Below are 16,505 nucleotides of genomic sequence, written 5' to 3' on the forward strand. Positions count from 1 at the left end.
CACTGATTGGAATGACGTAATCACTTCCTTGTGCCTTTGTGTGTTTCTGTGTGTGTGTGTGTGTGTGTGTGTGTGTGTGTGTGTGTGTGTGTTTGCATGTAGTTGTCTATGTGTGTGTGCTCACGTCAGCAAATAACTTAGGTAAGTGTGTGTGTGTGTGTGTGTGTGTGTGTGTGTGTGTGAGTCACATTTCCTATTTGTGTGCCTGTTATTTGAGATAAACCACACGTTTTCCCACAGCCTGGGACAAAAAGCTGTAAGTGAAACATTTCAGATTTCCACACCAGGGCTAATTCCAGCTAAACCTAATCAAATCAAACTTTTACAAGTCATTATTACCTCAATTCAATCACACACAGAGCAGATGGAACAAAAATAAGTGAAATTAGATTTGAGAGAATGTTAGTCCAGGACCAGTGAAGCTAAATTAATAATTCAGAGCAGCGGGGGTGTTCCCCATGATGGTGGATGACGGTGGATGATGATGATGATTTCTCACTCACCGATGAGCGCCGAGCGGCCGTCTCCCAGGGGGTAGCGCTGGTAGCGGGGCACGGCGGAGGGCGGGAGTCGGTGGAAGTCGCTGTTGAGCAGGGGCTCCAGACGAGAGGCAGAGGGGTCCGACGGAAAGAAGAGGTTGCAGATCTGAGAGCAGGCTGGCCTCAGCTGTGTCACTATGGGTGGGGCATGAAGAAGAGGGAGAGGTGAGGGTGCTGTGCAGTCTGTGTGTGTGCATGTGTGTGTGTGTGAGAGAGAGAGAGAAAGAGAGAGAGAGAGATGGACTGAAGGTCAAAGTGTTCGCAGCCTCACCTTGGGCAGCTGGGAGCACAGTCCTCCTCATGGCCAGCACCAGGCCCAGTGGACAGCCCAGGAGGAAACAGTCTGACACCTCGAAGTCAAAACGGCCCGGATTCAGAACAAGGTTGTGGTTGCTGCCTGGCCGTAGGTCCGCACCGTCCTGAATAAGACTGCACGCACACACACACACACACACACACACACACACACACACAGAAAGGGATATTTGGTTGTTAAGATTTTTTTTTATATTTATTATTATTATAAAAAAAAAAAAATTCAACTAATTTTTTTTCCACAAATATAAATGTCTTCCGAATCACAATTGTATTTATTCCCTTTAAATTAACATAAATCCAACATATTGTAGCGACCATATAAATTGATCGAGCAGACGTTATCTTTCAGTCCAATGCACACATTCAGCTACCCACAGGAGCTCTCTCAAGCTGGGCACCGGTTCGCTCACAGCACCCTTCATGCAAAAGTCTAAAGAGTGCGAAGATCAAAAATAAAAGATGGCGGACCAAACTCCGTAGCTGGTCTTGATTGTACCTATAAGTTGTTAATTTTATTTATTTTTGCTTAGATTTAAAAAAAAAAATTACATACAGAGAAATAGACACTGAACAAGGTCAAAAAACCTTAATTGTAACTGAAAAATAAGTCTGAGAGAATTTGCGAGGTGTATGAGCCCCCTATCTAATGTAAGCATGCTACTACCTACAAGGTTCACAACTTGCTAGCGGTGTGATTGGTTTGTTGACCTGTCAATCTCACTATAACGTCTCTGTTGTCAACACAACCCCATGCGCCAGACTCCTCCTCCGTCATCCGTTGGATCGTGTCAGTCAGGAGTTATTGAAAAGAAGATACATCTCACTAAAATTCATTGTTCAAAATGTTTAGGTTAAATTCAATGTTAAAAAAATGTAAATGTTAATGAATATATTAATCTTTGTATTATTTGAATAGCTTAGTATTGAATGCACAATAACAGGGTAGCTATGTTTATATGGCACTAGGCCCAGTATATTTTAAACTCAATTTAATGCAATTTATATAGTAGGGGGTCCCTGCTCATCTCGCCATCAGTTTGCGGGTCCCTGGCCTGAAAAACGTTGAAGACCCCTGCTGTACACGACTGTGTGTGTGTGTGAGTGTGAGTGTGTGTGTGAGTATGAGTATGAGTGTAAGTCATTGCGATGCATGCAACTTCTTCACTATTAGTGCGCTCCTCTCCTCTGGCCAATCGGTTTTGTGATTGGGGCACCGCCTCAAGCCAGAGCCTTGAGCTGTTCCAAGCCTCTCCTCCACCACTGAGGCCAGAGCCTTGAGCTGTTCCCAGCCTCTCCTCCACCACTGAGGCCAGAGCCTTGAGCTGTTCCCAGCCTCTCCTCCACCACTGAGGCCAGAGCCTTGAGCTGTTCCCAGCCTCTCCTCCACCACTGAGGCCAGAGCCTTGAGCTGTTCCCAGCCTCTCCTCCACCTTCGGGCCTGTTCAAGGCTGTGTTGAATCAGAGCATCAGATCAGAGCTGGGTGCCTGGGGAGACAGAGACTCAGGCATTGGTGCTGCTCCTGTTTGCCCTTGATTCAGCCCTTCACGCGTGGAGCATCTAACTGTCTGAGCAGTGCCTTAAACACAGGCCCACTTACCACCAGCAGTAGCCTTCTAACGCCTGCACCGTCCCGGGGGAGTGAGGGGAGGAGAGAATCGACCCTTCCCACTAATGGACGTCTCCGTCCCTCTCCTCCATCGACGGACCTCTTCTGTTTCCCTCTGCCATTAATCGACAACGTCAGCCGCTCTGCCCAGCTCATTCTAACCCCTTAAACAGGAACCCGCTATACTGACATTAGGAAGAGCCCTCATTTTGTCAGCTTTGCTTGTTGACACTGAACCAAACAGAGGTGACATAATGTTGGGGGGGTTTAGATAGTATAGGCATGATGTTTAACATAGCGTTTGTAATGCCGTGTTCAAGACCACTTGGAACATGGATATTCCGTACATGAGAAATTGCACTACAATGCCTCTTGAAGACTCAAAACTAAGAGAAAAAAAAAGCTTCAGTGATGTGCGTCATTTAATCAATTTGGCATTGTTACCAATGTTACGACAAAGCTATCAGAGCCTTGACTTTATCAAAGGTTAAAAACCTTTCTAAATGCATGATAAGATGCATGAAGAACAAGAACAAGACAAACGTTGTTCAAAAGTAATCACTGATACCCAGCAGAGAGAAGGAAGAGCCACTGGTGAGTCATCACCACATTAACATGTTTACATTTGTTTTGTACGCATTCCCTTCCACTGTTGCTCCCCCTAACCGGCTTACACAGACAGTCCAGATAGGGTGTGAAAAGGCAAGTCATGTTGGCAAGACATCTACGGGGAGTGTGTGTGTGAGTGAGAGTGTGTCAAGGAGAACACATTCATGTATGACAGATGTTACTCACTCTTGGCTCTAACATGAGGGGGAGGCCACACGCAGGTTGTTAATAATGAAGTACATTGATGAATAGAATGAATAAGGAATGCATAGAACATCAGTACAGTGGAAGATACATGTTAAACAACACTGTAACACAATGGTATGTCTAGGGGTGTCAAGCTAAAAGGAAAACAACAGCCAAATGGCCTCAGAGGAGAGAGCAGGCCTTTAATCACCCAGCCAATTAGGAAGAACCAACCAACCACAACTAAGCACCAATGAACCTGCTAGAGAGAGGGAGGGAGAGCACAGCTACACTAGGTGGGCAGGGCCAAGGAAGGCCAGGCAGGGTTGACACAGAAGTATGTATACAGTACATATTCTATGAGGAGTTAGCATATGTATGATACAGAGTGTGTACTGTGAGGTGTACTTAACCAGAGTGGTTGTACAAGTGGAACCTTGGGCAGAAGCTGTTGTTGCAGCTGCTAAACGCCCTTGCTGGGGGCAAAAGTGGAGCTTTTACCCAGCCCTCCACACGGTGCCCTCCCAGTGATCCCACACCCACGCTGGGGGGCATCTCCTTCACACCGTGCCCTCCCAGTGACCACACACCCAGGCTGGGGGGCATCTCCTCCACACCGTGCCCTCCCAGTGATCCCACACCCACGCTGGGGGGCATCTCCTTCACACCGTGCCCTCCCAGTGACTGCACACCCAAGCTGGGGGGCATCTCCTCCACACCGTGCCCTCCCAGTGACTGCACACCCAAGCTGGGGGGCATCTCCTCCACACCGTGCCCTCCCAGTGACTGCACACCCAGGCTGGGGGGCATCTCCTCCACACCGTGCCCTCCCAGTGACTGCACACCCAGGCTGGGGGGCATCTCCTCCACAGCTGGCCTCACAGGAAGCAGGATGGAGCATCTAACTACAGTGAGTCATCAGACAGAGAGAGGCACCATGACATGGCGAGGAGTGATTTTGGGTTATAGATGGAGGGTTGATGGAACCCCTTCAGGCGGTTGTGAGAGCCGGTCACGGTGCTGCTCTGTGCTACCATGGTGAGGAGACGTCTGCCATAAATGGCGCTACTATTTACCTGCAGCAATTTGTTGTTGTTGTTTTCCTTGCCTGCACAAACACAGACTATTTTTAGCTACGGCGCTGGCAGACAGACAGGCAGAGAGACGAGGCTGTCACACAACAAATGCTGATAAATAGCAGGAGAAGGGCGAGTGACACATTCCATGATAACCTGGACAAGGGCCAGACGCCACCTGACACACCGCCTTCAACACGCAGACATCAATCCCTTTCCATGCTAATGAAAACTAGACGTAACGCAAAGCGTTACAAAATATGACCGCCGAACTGTTCAGTAGGTTTTGGTACAGAATGAGTCATGGTTGTCAGTGTGTTTGTGTGTTTTTATGTGTTTTGTGTGTGTAAATTGGTTTGTGTTTCATTTTTATGTATTAAAGGAATTATTTGTGATAGATTTTGATGATTGGTTATGTAATGTTTTGTGTACTACTTTTTTGTGGATTGTTTTGGTATATTTTTCTTTTGCAATGTAGTTTGTTAAAACAGGTCAAATAAAGAGGTGTGGAAACAAAGTGAAGTTTCCAACCACCAACAGGTGGCGCTATAGGTGATATAAGTCAGGCATATGTACGCGTTCGGGCTGGATCAAGCGTCCACCCTAAGACATTTTCTCTGGATCAAACAATGTACGCAAGACTTATAAGAGACTTTGGGCCTGATTTACTAACATTGCGACCACAGCTTAATCTGCGGTTGCACATTCATGGGTTTCTCGGCTACGTCATCACTGGTTGCGTGCGCAATCTCGCGGCAGAAAGAAGCAAGGTAACGTTGAAGTGGATGAGAAAGCTGTGGAGGAAGGCAACATGACAGGGAGTTGTTGTGTGGTGAACTGCTCTAACAGAGTTGGTAAGATGTTCAGTATACCTAGGAGGAAGCATCCGTTTGCCAGTTTTTCGTTTTTCTTAACGTCAAATAAAATATAGAAAAAGGCTCAACAATGTACAAGGTTACGTTTGGGAATATGTTGAGGGTGTGTGCAAGCATTCAGGGCAACAGAATAGGGATCGGTAGGCTAAATAAGTAATAAACAATACATTTAAACTGGGCTTTCTGTATTCATTTGTATTAGGGTAGATGGCTTTCTGCCGCGGATTTGCGCGCGCAGCCTTAAATGTTTGTATACAAGAAACCCATGTATTAACGCACAGTGTTTTTGCGCATTTTCCGTGGTATTTATCAAACCAGATCCGCGCTGGCCACTCTGTGCTTACTCCGCCCTCTAAAGGGCCTGACTTATTAACATTGCGACCGCAGCTTAATCTGCGCCTTTGCCAGACGGTGTTTCCCCGCATTTTCCGTGATATTTATCAAACCAGATTCGCGCTGGGCTATCATTATTTAGCGCACCGTTAAAAGACGCCTGCAAGTTACTGGCACCATGGAGATTCGAGGAAGAAAAAACTAAGGTTCAGCGAAGAGGAGATAGATATATTGGTTCACGTTCGCTCAATCACTGAACCTGATTCAATGGGTTATATTGTTGTTCTGCCCGACATCACCTACAGCGAGATGTTTAAAATAACACGATTATAAATAATATGCTATTGGCGGCATTCATGCATAAACTGTCTATTATAACAATATAGATGTGTACATGGCGAGATTAATACGTTCTACAAGGGACATGGGTTCACTACAATATATCCCCACTGAAACAAATACATTTACCAAGTAGCCAGGCCTCTCCAAAATCACCGTTGCTCAATCATGGATAGATGGCACTATTCCGGAAGATACAACTGTCATGGACAGACCACTACCACGTAAGTAATGGTCATGTTGGCATCACATATGACCTGGACATTCATTGAATATGTGTGCTTTCTGTTTCGGTAAATGTGTTTGTGGATTGAAGGTGGGACTGTTTGCATGTGGTGCGATCAATGGCTCCAATTACGTTCGGAAAGTTTAATTTCAGCTATCGTAGTGGGGAAATGTATATTGACCAGTGCGCCGTAGCGATGCGTTGAGTACCTGGGTGAATATTTGGAGTGAAGGCTGAGATATACCAACTGCAGATGCTATAACTGTTTGAAATTATCCGGATGCCAATATTTGCAAATGTTGCCAGGAGTTTAACAACTGATGGAATGGAATGTGATCGCAGGATGGCGGGTTCGAAGTCGTGTCTGATCTGGTTCAGTAATTGAAGTATTGGCTGGTTAACCTGTACCGTCTAATGATTTGTGGTTCGCTTAACTGAAAAATTGTTATACGAGTTGAAAAAAATATTTCTGTGCGCTGTCTCTGTCTATGTCTTCGCCTTGCTCTTATAACTGCTGCCATATCAACGTTTTCAGACTCAATGGAAATGCGCTTCCTGGTTAAGACGTGCTTTTATGAGGTGGAGAATTATCCCGCAAATTAGAGACATGCGCTCGCCAGGCAGTTTTAGTAAATACCACGCAATACATCATTAGGCGCACTTACCTTCTCTCCTCCCATTAAATTGCGCTTCACGCCCACGTTCCATCGACGTTTCCGTGCCCTCCCGCGTTCACACCCCCAAAGCGTTAATATGCGCATCTACTCGAATGCGGTCCCTTAGTAAATACCGTTTTATGTTCACGACCGCTATTTTACGCCTGAAATGGGCGCAATCCTGTTAGTAAATCAGGCCCTTTGTGTTTTGTGGCAAGTACTGGCAAGTTGGCAAAATTTGAGGGTCTGCCACTCCCACACCTTCCGACTAATGAGAAAATCTTATATAACTTTTAGTCGCCCATGGCTGAAGAGTAACCTGACCACATTTCAAGGCGTTACCATTAAATTTGTCGGAGGAGTTCGATCAGATGCGAGGTGTGCAAACGGCGTCAAAACGCATCTTCCACTCAAAATGGCCGACTTCCTGTGGACCTGCCACCATGGCGTCAAGAAACTTTTGGTGCGTCCATGCATGATGAAGACGTATACCGAATTTCGTTAAGCTTCGCCAAAATAACCCCAATGCGCAGGTTTTTTTGCAATGTTCTAGGGGGCACTACAGAGCCATTTTTCTCCATCCATGGACAAAAACTCTACCGAAGATGGACGGTTACAGGCTTGATGTCCTTGGCAAATTTGGAAATTTTTCGAGCACTTTGACATTCGATTAAAACACCTCATTTTTGCTTTTTAATTTTTAACTAGGTAGCGCTATACATGTAATGACTGGTTATGGTATGGGTTGACATGGCCCCTTGACACAAACATACAAGAACAATTTGGCCCTCCAAGGCCCTACGGTTCTCGGGATATTCGAAGAGAACTGTGTCGCGCCACCTATAGGCCAGTTGATGTATAATCATATAAATCAATTTATTGCATGCCCCCCCGTAAACAGAATTCCACGAAACTTAATGTGCAATCAGAAGGTGGCATACTGATCCCACACCTCCGATTTCGTGCAGTTCTGACCTTGTCAATTAACAATTAACATTTTTTACAACACTCGATTTTTGCTTTTTCATTTGTAACTAGGTGGCGGTGGAATGGTTGACGTGGCCTCTTAAGACCAACATACAAAAAATATGTGGTCCTCCTAAGCCCTACGGTTTTCGACTTATTCACAGAAAACTGAATCGCCCCACCCTTTTTAAAAAGGGTCCAGTCCGACGGGGGTGCAATGGATCAAAACGAAAATCAGTGGTTCCACGCTAATCTAGTAAGGCTACATGCCCACCAAATTTCGTGCACCCCAGTGTTTCTGTGTCCCGGAAATCGTTGACAGAAAATCGGCAAACAGAAAAAAAAAACAGAAACGGCGGTCATAATATATGAAATGACTTTTTCTGTTTATATTGAAAGTCCGCATCCGAGTGAGGACACTCATGCAGGACTTGAGAGTGAGTGAGAGGAATCACCCCACCCTTGAGTCTGACTCAAAGCTTCTGCTCTGTCTCTCTCATTATTCTCAGGGGATTTGCAAGACTGCAATCACCAGATCACACAACCATATGGGCAGCTAAAAGGCATTTCACACATCTTTTGCAACCCGCTTCACCGTCATATCTGGTTCAAGAAATGGAATATTCATGAAATTTGAAATAAATTCTACAGATAAAAACCTACCACCTACATGCCAATATGAAAATGTCGCCGTATGTTATCATAAATATGCTGAAAAAGGGGAAATCTTGTATAGGAATGCACAAGTCTGCACATCTTACATGCCATGATATATTGATTCAGTTATTTAGCACTTATTATTATAAAACTTAGTTTTGATATTTGTTTGAACATGCAAGTCTGTGAAGTGGCTGTATGTAAGTGTGTGTGATGTCCTCCACCTGCTGAGGAAGGTGCTGTATGTAAGTGTGTGTGATGTATGTTAGTGCCTGTGATGTCCTCCACCTGCTGAGGAAGGTGCTGTATGTAAGTGTGTGTGATGTATGTTAGTGCCTGTGATGTCCTCCACCTGCTGAGGAAGGTGCTGTATGTAAGTGTGTGTGATGTCCTCCACCTGCTGAGGAAGGTGCTGTATGTAAGTGTGTGTGATGTATGTAAGTGTGTGTGATATATGCAAGTGTGTGTGATGTCCTCCACCTGCTGAGGAAGGTGGCGTGTTGTCCAGTGGAGGCGTCATCAAAGGAGTCGCTCTGCTTGCGGCTGAGGGGTTGCCTGCGGCGTCCATGTTCATCCAGGGCCGAGATGTCAATGTTGCTCTTACTCAGACGCTTACTGCCACTCAGGCCAGGGCTGACCTCTCCCAGCAGGCCTGGGCTATCCTGCGTGGGAGAGGAGGAGAGAGAGGGAGAGACAGAGAGAGAGAGAGAGAAAGAGAGACAGAGAGGAAGGGAGGGAGAGAGAGAGCGTGGGACAGTGCACTTTCATGCACTTAAACATGCGCTGTGATTACATAAATGTGCAAATGAGCAAATGACTCAAACTCTCTCTGGTCAGGAGTGAGTAAGTACTGTGCAGATCGGGGGATCAAGATATCTGTTTGTCTCTCTGTTTGTGTGTTTGTTTAAATACCGGCTTCACTTTAAGTAGTTTACAGTTGCTTCACGCTGCCTGTTGTGTTGTGGGGAGAGTGTTTACTTTTATTACAGGGGCCTTTTTGTCCTGGTCTATGGAGAGGCTTCATGGAGGGAAAGAGAGAGAGGGAGATGAAACAGAGAGAGTGAAAGAGAGAGACACTAGCTGCGTTTACATGTGTCTTTTTAGTAAGCCGCTCTGACGGAATCGTCTTCGCGAGTAGGTGTGAAAAATTCTAAGGGAAGCGGCTCTTGTTGGTAAGCTGTTACATGGACCGACACGCCTCATGTTAACAAAGACATAAACAAACATGAAATATCCACCTAATGTTTTCAAAAACTTGCATTCCCGACTGACACTCAGTACAAATCTCTGTACAAAAAATATGATTAAGTCTTTTCAGTGGTCTTGTTCTCACTGAAGGATGGCAACTTTTAAAAGCCAGATATCTGCTGTTGTTTTATGGCTGATATGATGAGCACTTGTCAGTATTAGGGTTGTCACTAACACTTAACAAATGGCATTCATATTAGTATTAGCCTCCAGCAAGATATTAATGAAAATTACATGGTGACATCATAGCATTGATTATACACGTATAGCGTTTTCTTTCTAGAGTTTAATTTTGACAATGAACTGGGCTACGTTTTTGCAGCCAAATTGAAAGCTAGATCAACGTCTTAATAAACGAGAATACATGCAATAGGGCCATCCCATATGCCTTCGGCTAACCTATCTTTAAAAAAGGGCCTTCTGCAACAAGAAAACATGACCGGACTGATGGATTGCCTGATACTGATTGCCCCCTCTCGTCAAGCGAAAAGTGTCCGATAAAAGTTTACCTTCGTCGGACTGGCAAAGAGGCCCGGGTGGTGGAATAGCCAGCTAGCTTAGCATAACTGCCATTCAGATCCAATGGTAATGCTACCTAGCTAGGTATGCTAACTGTCGGTACACATCGTTTACTCCACCAAAATACTATGTCACTGGCTTTAATTTGAGAATGGCATGTTAGTAGTACATTTAATATCAGTACAGTTGTTTAATTACTGCTGATATTTACATTTACGGTCTGTAGCCTGGTGGTCTACTACCAATTAGGCACGCATGCGCATAACACTCCCTATAAGCGGCTTACCTGTCACCACTAGCTACATGTTACATCGGTCTTATTTAAGCGGCTTACCGATTGGCGTAGACTACCTCTCTCGATCGGCTCAGACATTGGCGTAAATATATTTTTTTCGTGAGTTACATGAGGCAATTATAAGCAGCTTACGAGCTATAAGCGGCTTATATTGACACATGTATACGGAGCTACTGTGAGAGTGGTAAGAGACCGAATGTAGAAAGGGAGAGAGTGTTGAGAGAGAGCGTTGAGAGAGGATGTTGAGATGAGGGAGAGAAGTTCTGTCCTGTATGGGATGGCCTGAGACCAGCTCAGCTCTGTGGACGCTCAAAAGAGCAGTGAAATCACTGTATGTGTGGATGCCTCAACAGAGCAGTGAAATCACTGTATGTGTGGACGCTCAACAGACCAGTGAAATCATTGTATATGTGGACGCTTAACAGAGCAGTGAAATCACTGCAGGTGTGGACGGTTAACAGAGCAGTGAAATCACTGTATGTGTGGACGCTTAACAGAGCAGTGAAATCACTGTATGTGTGGACGGTTAACAGAGCAGTGAAATCACTGTATGTGTGGACGCTTAACAGAGCAGTGAAATCACTGTATGTGTGGACGCTTAACAGAGCAGTGAAATAACTGTATGTGTGGACACTTAACAGAGCAGTGAAATCACTATGTGTGGACGCCTCTCAGAGCAGTGAAATCACTGTATGTGTGGACGGCTCTCAGAGCAGTGGAATCACTGTATGTGTGGACGGCTCTCAGAGCAGTGGAATCACTGTATGTGTGGACGCCTCAATAGAGCAGTGAAATCACTGTATGTGTGGACGGCTCTCAGAGCAGTGGAATCACTGTATGTCTGGATGCTTCACAGAGCAGTGAAATCACTGTATGTGTGGACGGCTCTCAGAGCAGTGGAATCACTGTATGTGTGGATGCCTCAATAGAGCAGTGAAATCACTGTATGTGTGGACGGCTCTCAGAGCAGTGGAATCACTGTATGTCTGGACGCCTCAATAGAGCAGTGAAATCACTGTATGTGTGGACGGCTCTCAGAGCAGTGGAATCACTGTATGTCTGGACGCTTCACAGAGCAGTGAAATCACTGTATGTGTGGACGGCTCTCAGAGCAGTGGAATCACTGTATGTGTGGACGCCTCAATAGAGCAGTGAAATCACTGTATGTGTGGACGGCTCTCAGAGCAGTGGAATCACTGTATGTGTGGACGCCTCAATAGAGCAGTGAAATCACTGTATGTGTGGACGGCTCTCAGAGCAGTGGAATCACTGTATGTCTGGACGCTTCACAGAGCAGTGAAATCACTGTATGTGTGGACGGCTCTCAGAGCAGTGGAATCACTGTATGTCTGGACGCTTCACAGAGCAGTGAAATCACTGTATGTGTGGACGGCTCTCAGAGCAGTGGAATCACTGTATGTCTGGATGCTTCACAGAGCAGTGAAATCACTGTATGTGTGGACGGCTCTCAGAGCAGTGGAATCACTGTATGTGTGGATGCCTCAATAGAGCAGTGAAATCACTGTATGTGTGGACGGCTCTCAGAGCAGTGAAATCACTGTATGTGTGGACGGCTCTCAGAGCAGTGGAATCACTGTATGTGTGGACGACTCTCAGAGCAGTGGAATCACTGTATGTGTGGACGCTTGACAGAGCAGTGAAATCACTGTATGTGTGGACGCCTCAACAGAGCAGTGAAATCACTGTATGTGTGGATGGCTCTCAGAGCAGTGAAATCACTGTATGTGTGGACGCTTCACAGAGCAGTGAAATCACTGTATGTGTGGACACCTCAAAAGAGCAGTAAAATCACTGTATATGTGGACGCTTAACAGAGCAGTGAAATCACTGTATGTGTGGAAGCCTCAACAGAGCAGTTAAATCACTGTATGTGTGGACGCTTAACAGAGCAGTGAAATCACAGTATGTGTGGACGCTTCAACAGAGCAGTGAAATCACTGTATGTGTGGACGGATAAACAGAGCAGTGGAATCACTGTATGTGTGGATGCCTCAATAGAGCAGTGAAATCACTGTATGTGTGGACGGCTCTCAGAGCAGTGAAATCACTGTATGTGTGGACGCTTCACAGAGCAGTGAAATCACTGTATGTGTGGACACCTCAAAAGAGCAGTAAAATCACTGTATATGTGGACGCTTAACAGAGCAGTGAAATCACTGTATGTGTGGAAGCCTCAACAGAGCAGTTAAATCACTGTATGTGTGGACGCTTAACAGAGCAGTGAAATCACAGTATGTGTGGACGCTTCAACAGAGCAGTGAAATCACTGTATGTGTGGACGGCTCTCAGAGCAGTGGAATCACTGTATGTGTGGACGCCTCAATAGAGCAGTGAAATCACTGTATGTGTGGACGGCTCTCAGAGCAGTGGAATCACTGTATGTGTGGACGCCTTGTAGAACCTGATAATGTAATAATTTCCTGATAACGTAATAACCCTGATAATGTAATAAAAAATCCCTCATAAGTCCCTAAAAGATGTAATAAAACCTGATAATGTAATAATACCCCGATAATGTAATAAAGTGCAGGTTAGCCTCAATTTTGCAAAACCTTATAATGTAATAATTACCTGATATTGTAATAACTTTGGTTGGTGCTGTAGCATCAGGTCTCCAGTTTCAGAGGTCCAAACAGTGAAGCTGTCCAGAGACCTGCTGCTTCACTATTAGCAGATACAGTATATATTTTATATGATTGCGAATGCACAATTTTTACAATGGTGAAAGGGATATTCAGTGGTAATCAACTAATAGAGAAATAATGAGAACATTTTGGTATGTTATAGACCGGCAGCTAATGGGCACATAGAGCATTGAGTTTCTAAGTCCTCATTGATCATCAATAGCTGACATTTCGCTATTTGATTTATATCAAATTCTCTTTTGATTTTGTGTGGCAATGTCCCTTAAAAATTACACTGTACCAGGCCAATCAAATCGTCTTTTGTCATTCGTCAGTCGCTCGGATTGGTTGTAGCGCCATTCCTATTGTGTGGCATTGCGTGCAGAGGCAACTTAACAGACAACCGTTAATCCCGCCCACACTGAAAATCGTGTTGTGCCAGACCCTTGTACAGCTTCTTGCTGTACAGGTTTGGCTTGCGAGGCTAAAGGCCTATACCATTGGGATCAAAATATGAGCAAAACAATAGTGGGTGGTTGTCTACACAGCATCACTACTTGGTCTGAATAACTGGTGTCCCAACATTTCAGCACTGACCAAAGTTTTTACAATATCAGGAATTTATTACATTATCAGGTTCTGCAAAATTGAGGCTAACCTGATAATGTAATAACTTCCCATTAATGTAACATTTTATTACATTATTGGTATGGCGATTGTTACATTATTGGGAAATGCACTTTATTACATTATTGGGATATTATTACATTATCAGGTTTTATTACATCTTTTAGGGACTTATGAGGGATTTTTTTATTACATTATCAGGGTTATTACATTATCAGGAAATTATTACATTATCAGGTTCTACACGCCTCAATAGAGCAGTGAAATCACTGTATGTGTGGACGGCTCTCAGAGCAGTGGAATCACTGTATGTCTGGACGCTTCACAGAGCAGTGAAATCACTGTATGTGTGGACGGCTCTCAGAGCAGTGGAATCACTGTATGTCTGGACGCTTCACAGAGCAGTGAAATCACTGTATGTGTGGACGGCTCTCAGAGCAGTGGAATCACTGTATGTCTGGATGCTTCACAGAGCAGTGAAATCACTGTATGTGTGGACGGCTCTCAGAGCAGTGGAATCACTGTATGTGTGGATGCCTCAATAGAGCAGTGAAATCACTGTATGTGTGGACGGCTCTCAGAGCAGTGAAATCACTGTATGTGTGGACGGCTCTCAGAGCAGTGGAATCACTGTATGTGTGGACGACTCTCAGAGCAGTGGAATCACTGTATGTGTGGACGCTTGACAGAGCAGTGAAATCACTGTATGTGTGGACGCCTCAACAGAGCAGTGAAATCACTGTATGTGTGGATGGCTCTCAGAGCAGTGAAATCACTGTATGTGTGGACGCTTCACAGAGCAGTGAAATCACTGTATGTGTGGACACCTCAAAAGAGCAGTAAAATCACTGTATATGTGGACGCTTAACAGAGCAGTGAAATCACTGTATGTGTGGAAGCCTCAACAGAGCAGTTAAATCACTGTATGTGTGGACGCTTAACAGAGCAGTGAAATCACAGTATGTGTGGACGCTTCAACAGAGCAGTGAAATCACTGTATGTGTGGACGGATAAACAGAGCAGTGGAATCACTGTATGTGTGGATGCCTCAATAGAGCAGTGAAATCACTGTATGTGTGGACGGCTCTCAGAGCAGTGAAATCACTGTATGTGTGGACGCTTCACAGAGCAGTGAAATCACTGTATGTGTGGACACCTCAAAAGAGCAGTAAAATCACTGTATATGTGGACGCTTAACAGAGCAGTGAAATCACTGTATGTGTGGAAGCCTCAACAGAGCAGTTAAATCACTGTATGTGTGGACGCTTAACAGAGCAGTGAAATCACAGAATGTGTGGACGCTTCAACAGAGCAGTGAAATCACTGTATGTGTGGACGGCTCTCAGAGCAGTGGAATCACTGTATGTCTGGACGCTTCACAGAGCAGTGAAATCACTGTATGTGTGGACGGCTCTCAGAGCAGTGGAATCACTGTATGTCTGGATGCTTCACAGAGCAGTGAAATCACTGTATGTGTGGACGGCTCTCAGAGCAGTGGAATCACTGTATGTGTGGACGCCTCAATAGAGCAGTGAAATCACTGTATGTGTGGACGGCTCTCAGAGCAGTGGAATCACTGTATGTCTGGACGCTTCACAGAGCAGTGGAATCACTGTATATGTGGACGGCTCTCAGAGCAGTGAAATCACTGTATGTGTTGACGGCTCTCAGAGCAGTGGAATCACTGTATGTGTGGACGACTCTCAGAGCAGTGGAATCACTGTATGTGTGGACGCTTGACAGAGCAGTGAAATCACTGTATGTGTGGACGCCTCAACAGAGCAGTGGAATCACTGTATGTGTGGATGCCTCAATAGAGCAGTGAAATCACTGTATGTGTGGACGGCTCTCAGAGCAGTGAAATCACTGTATGTGTGGACGGCTCTCAGAGCAGTGGAATCACTGTATGTGTGGACGACTCTCAGAGCAGTGGAATCACTGTATGTGTGGACGCTTGACAGAGCAGTGAAATCACTGTATGTGTGGACGCCTCAACAGAGCAGTGAAATCACTGTATGTGTGGATGGCTCTCAGAGCAGTGAAATCACTGTATGTGTGGACGCTTCACAGAGCAGTGAAATCACTGTATGTGTGGACACCTCAAAAGAGCAGTAAAATCACTGTATATGTGGACGCTTAACAGAGCAGTGAAATCACTGTATGTGTGGAAGCCTCAACAGAGCAGTTAAATCACTGTATGTGTGGACGCTTAACAGAGCAGTGAAATCACAGTATGTGTGGACGCTTCAACAGAGCAGTGAAATCACTGTATGTGTGGACGGATAAACAGAGCAGTGGAATCACTGTATGTGTGGATGCCTCAATAGAGCAGTGAAATCACTGTATGTGTGGACGGCTCTCAGAGCAGTGAAATCACTGTATGTGTGGACGCTTCACAGAGCAGTGAAATCACTGTATGTGTGGACACCTCAACAGAGCAGTTAAATCACTGTATGTGTGGACGCTTAACAGAGCAGTGAAATCACAGTATGTGTGGACGCTTCAACAGAGCAGTGAAATCACTGTATGTGTGGACGGATAAACAGAGCAGTGGAATCACTGTATGTGTGGATGCCTCAATAGAGCAGTGAAATCACTGTATGTGTGGACGGCTCTCAGAGCAGTGAAATCACTGTATGTGTGGACGCTTCACAGAGCAGTGAAATCACTGTATGTGTGGACACCTCAAAAGAGCAGTAAAATCAATGTATATGTGGACGCTTAACAGAGCAGTGAAATCACTGTATGTGTGGAAGCCTCAACAGAGCAGTTAAATCACTGTAT

General features: G+C 45.1%; 1 protein-coding gene across 1 annotated transcript in view; it reads right to left on the reverse strand.

Annotated features, from left to right (window-relative positions):
* LOC308370420 (membrane-associated phosphatidylinositol transfer protein 3-like) overlaps positions 1 to 16,505 on the reverse strand; it is a gene marked incomplete at both ends in the record, with an annotated part of 106,606 nt that overhangs the window by 42,944 nt on the left and 47,157 nt on the right. The window contains 3 exons of the mRNA XM_080845072.1: positions 504 to 674; positions 811 to 968; positions 8,868 to 9,049. Coding sequence (XP_080701198.1) covers positions 504 to 674; positions 811 to 968; positions 8,868 to 9,049 — 511 coding nt within the window. The remainder of the gene's footprint in view (positions 1 to 503; positions 675 to 810; positions 969 to 8,867; positions 9,050 to 16,505) is intronic.

This window comes from Sprattus sprattus (genome assembly GCF_963457725.1).
Source record: "Sprattus sprattus genome assembly, chromosome: 9".
NCBI lineage: Eukaryota > Metazoa > Chordata > Actinopteri > Clupeiformes > Clupeidae > Sprattus > Sprattus sprattus.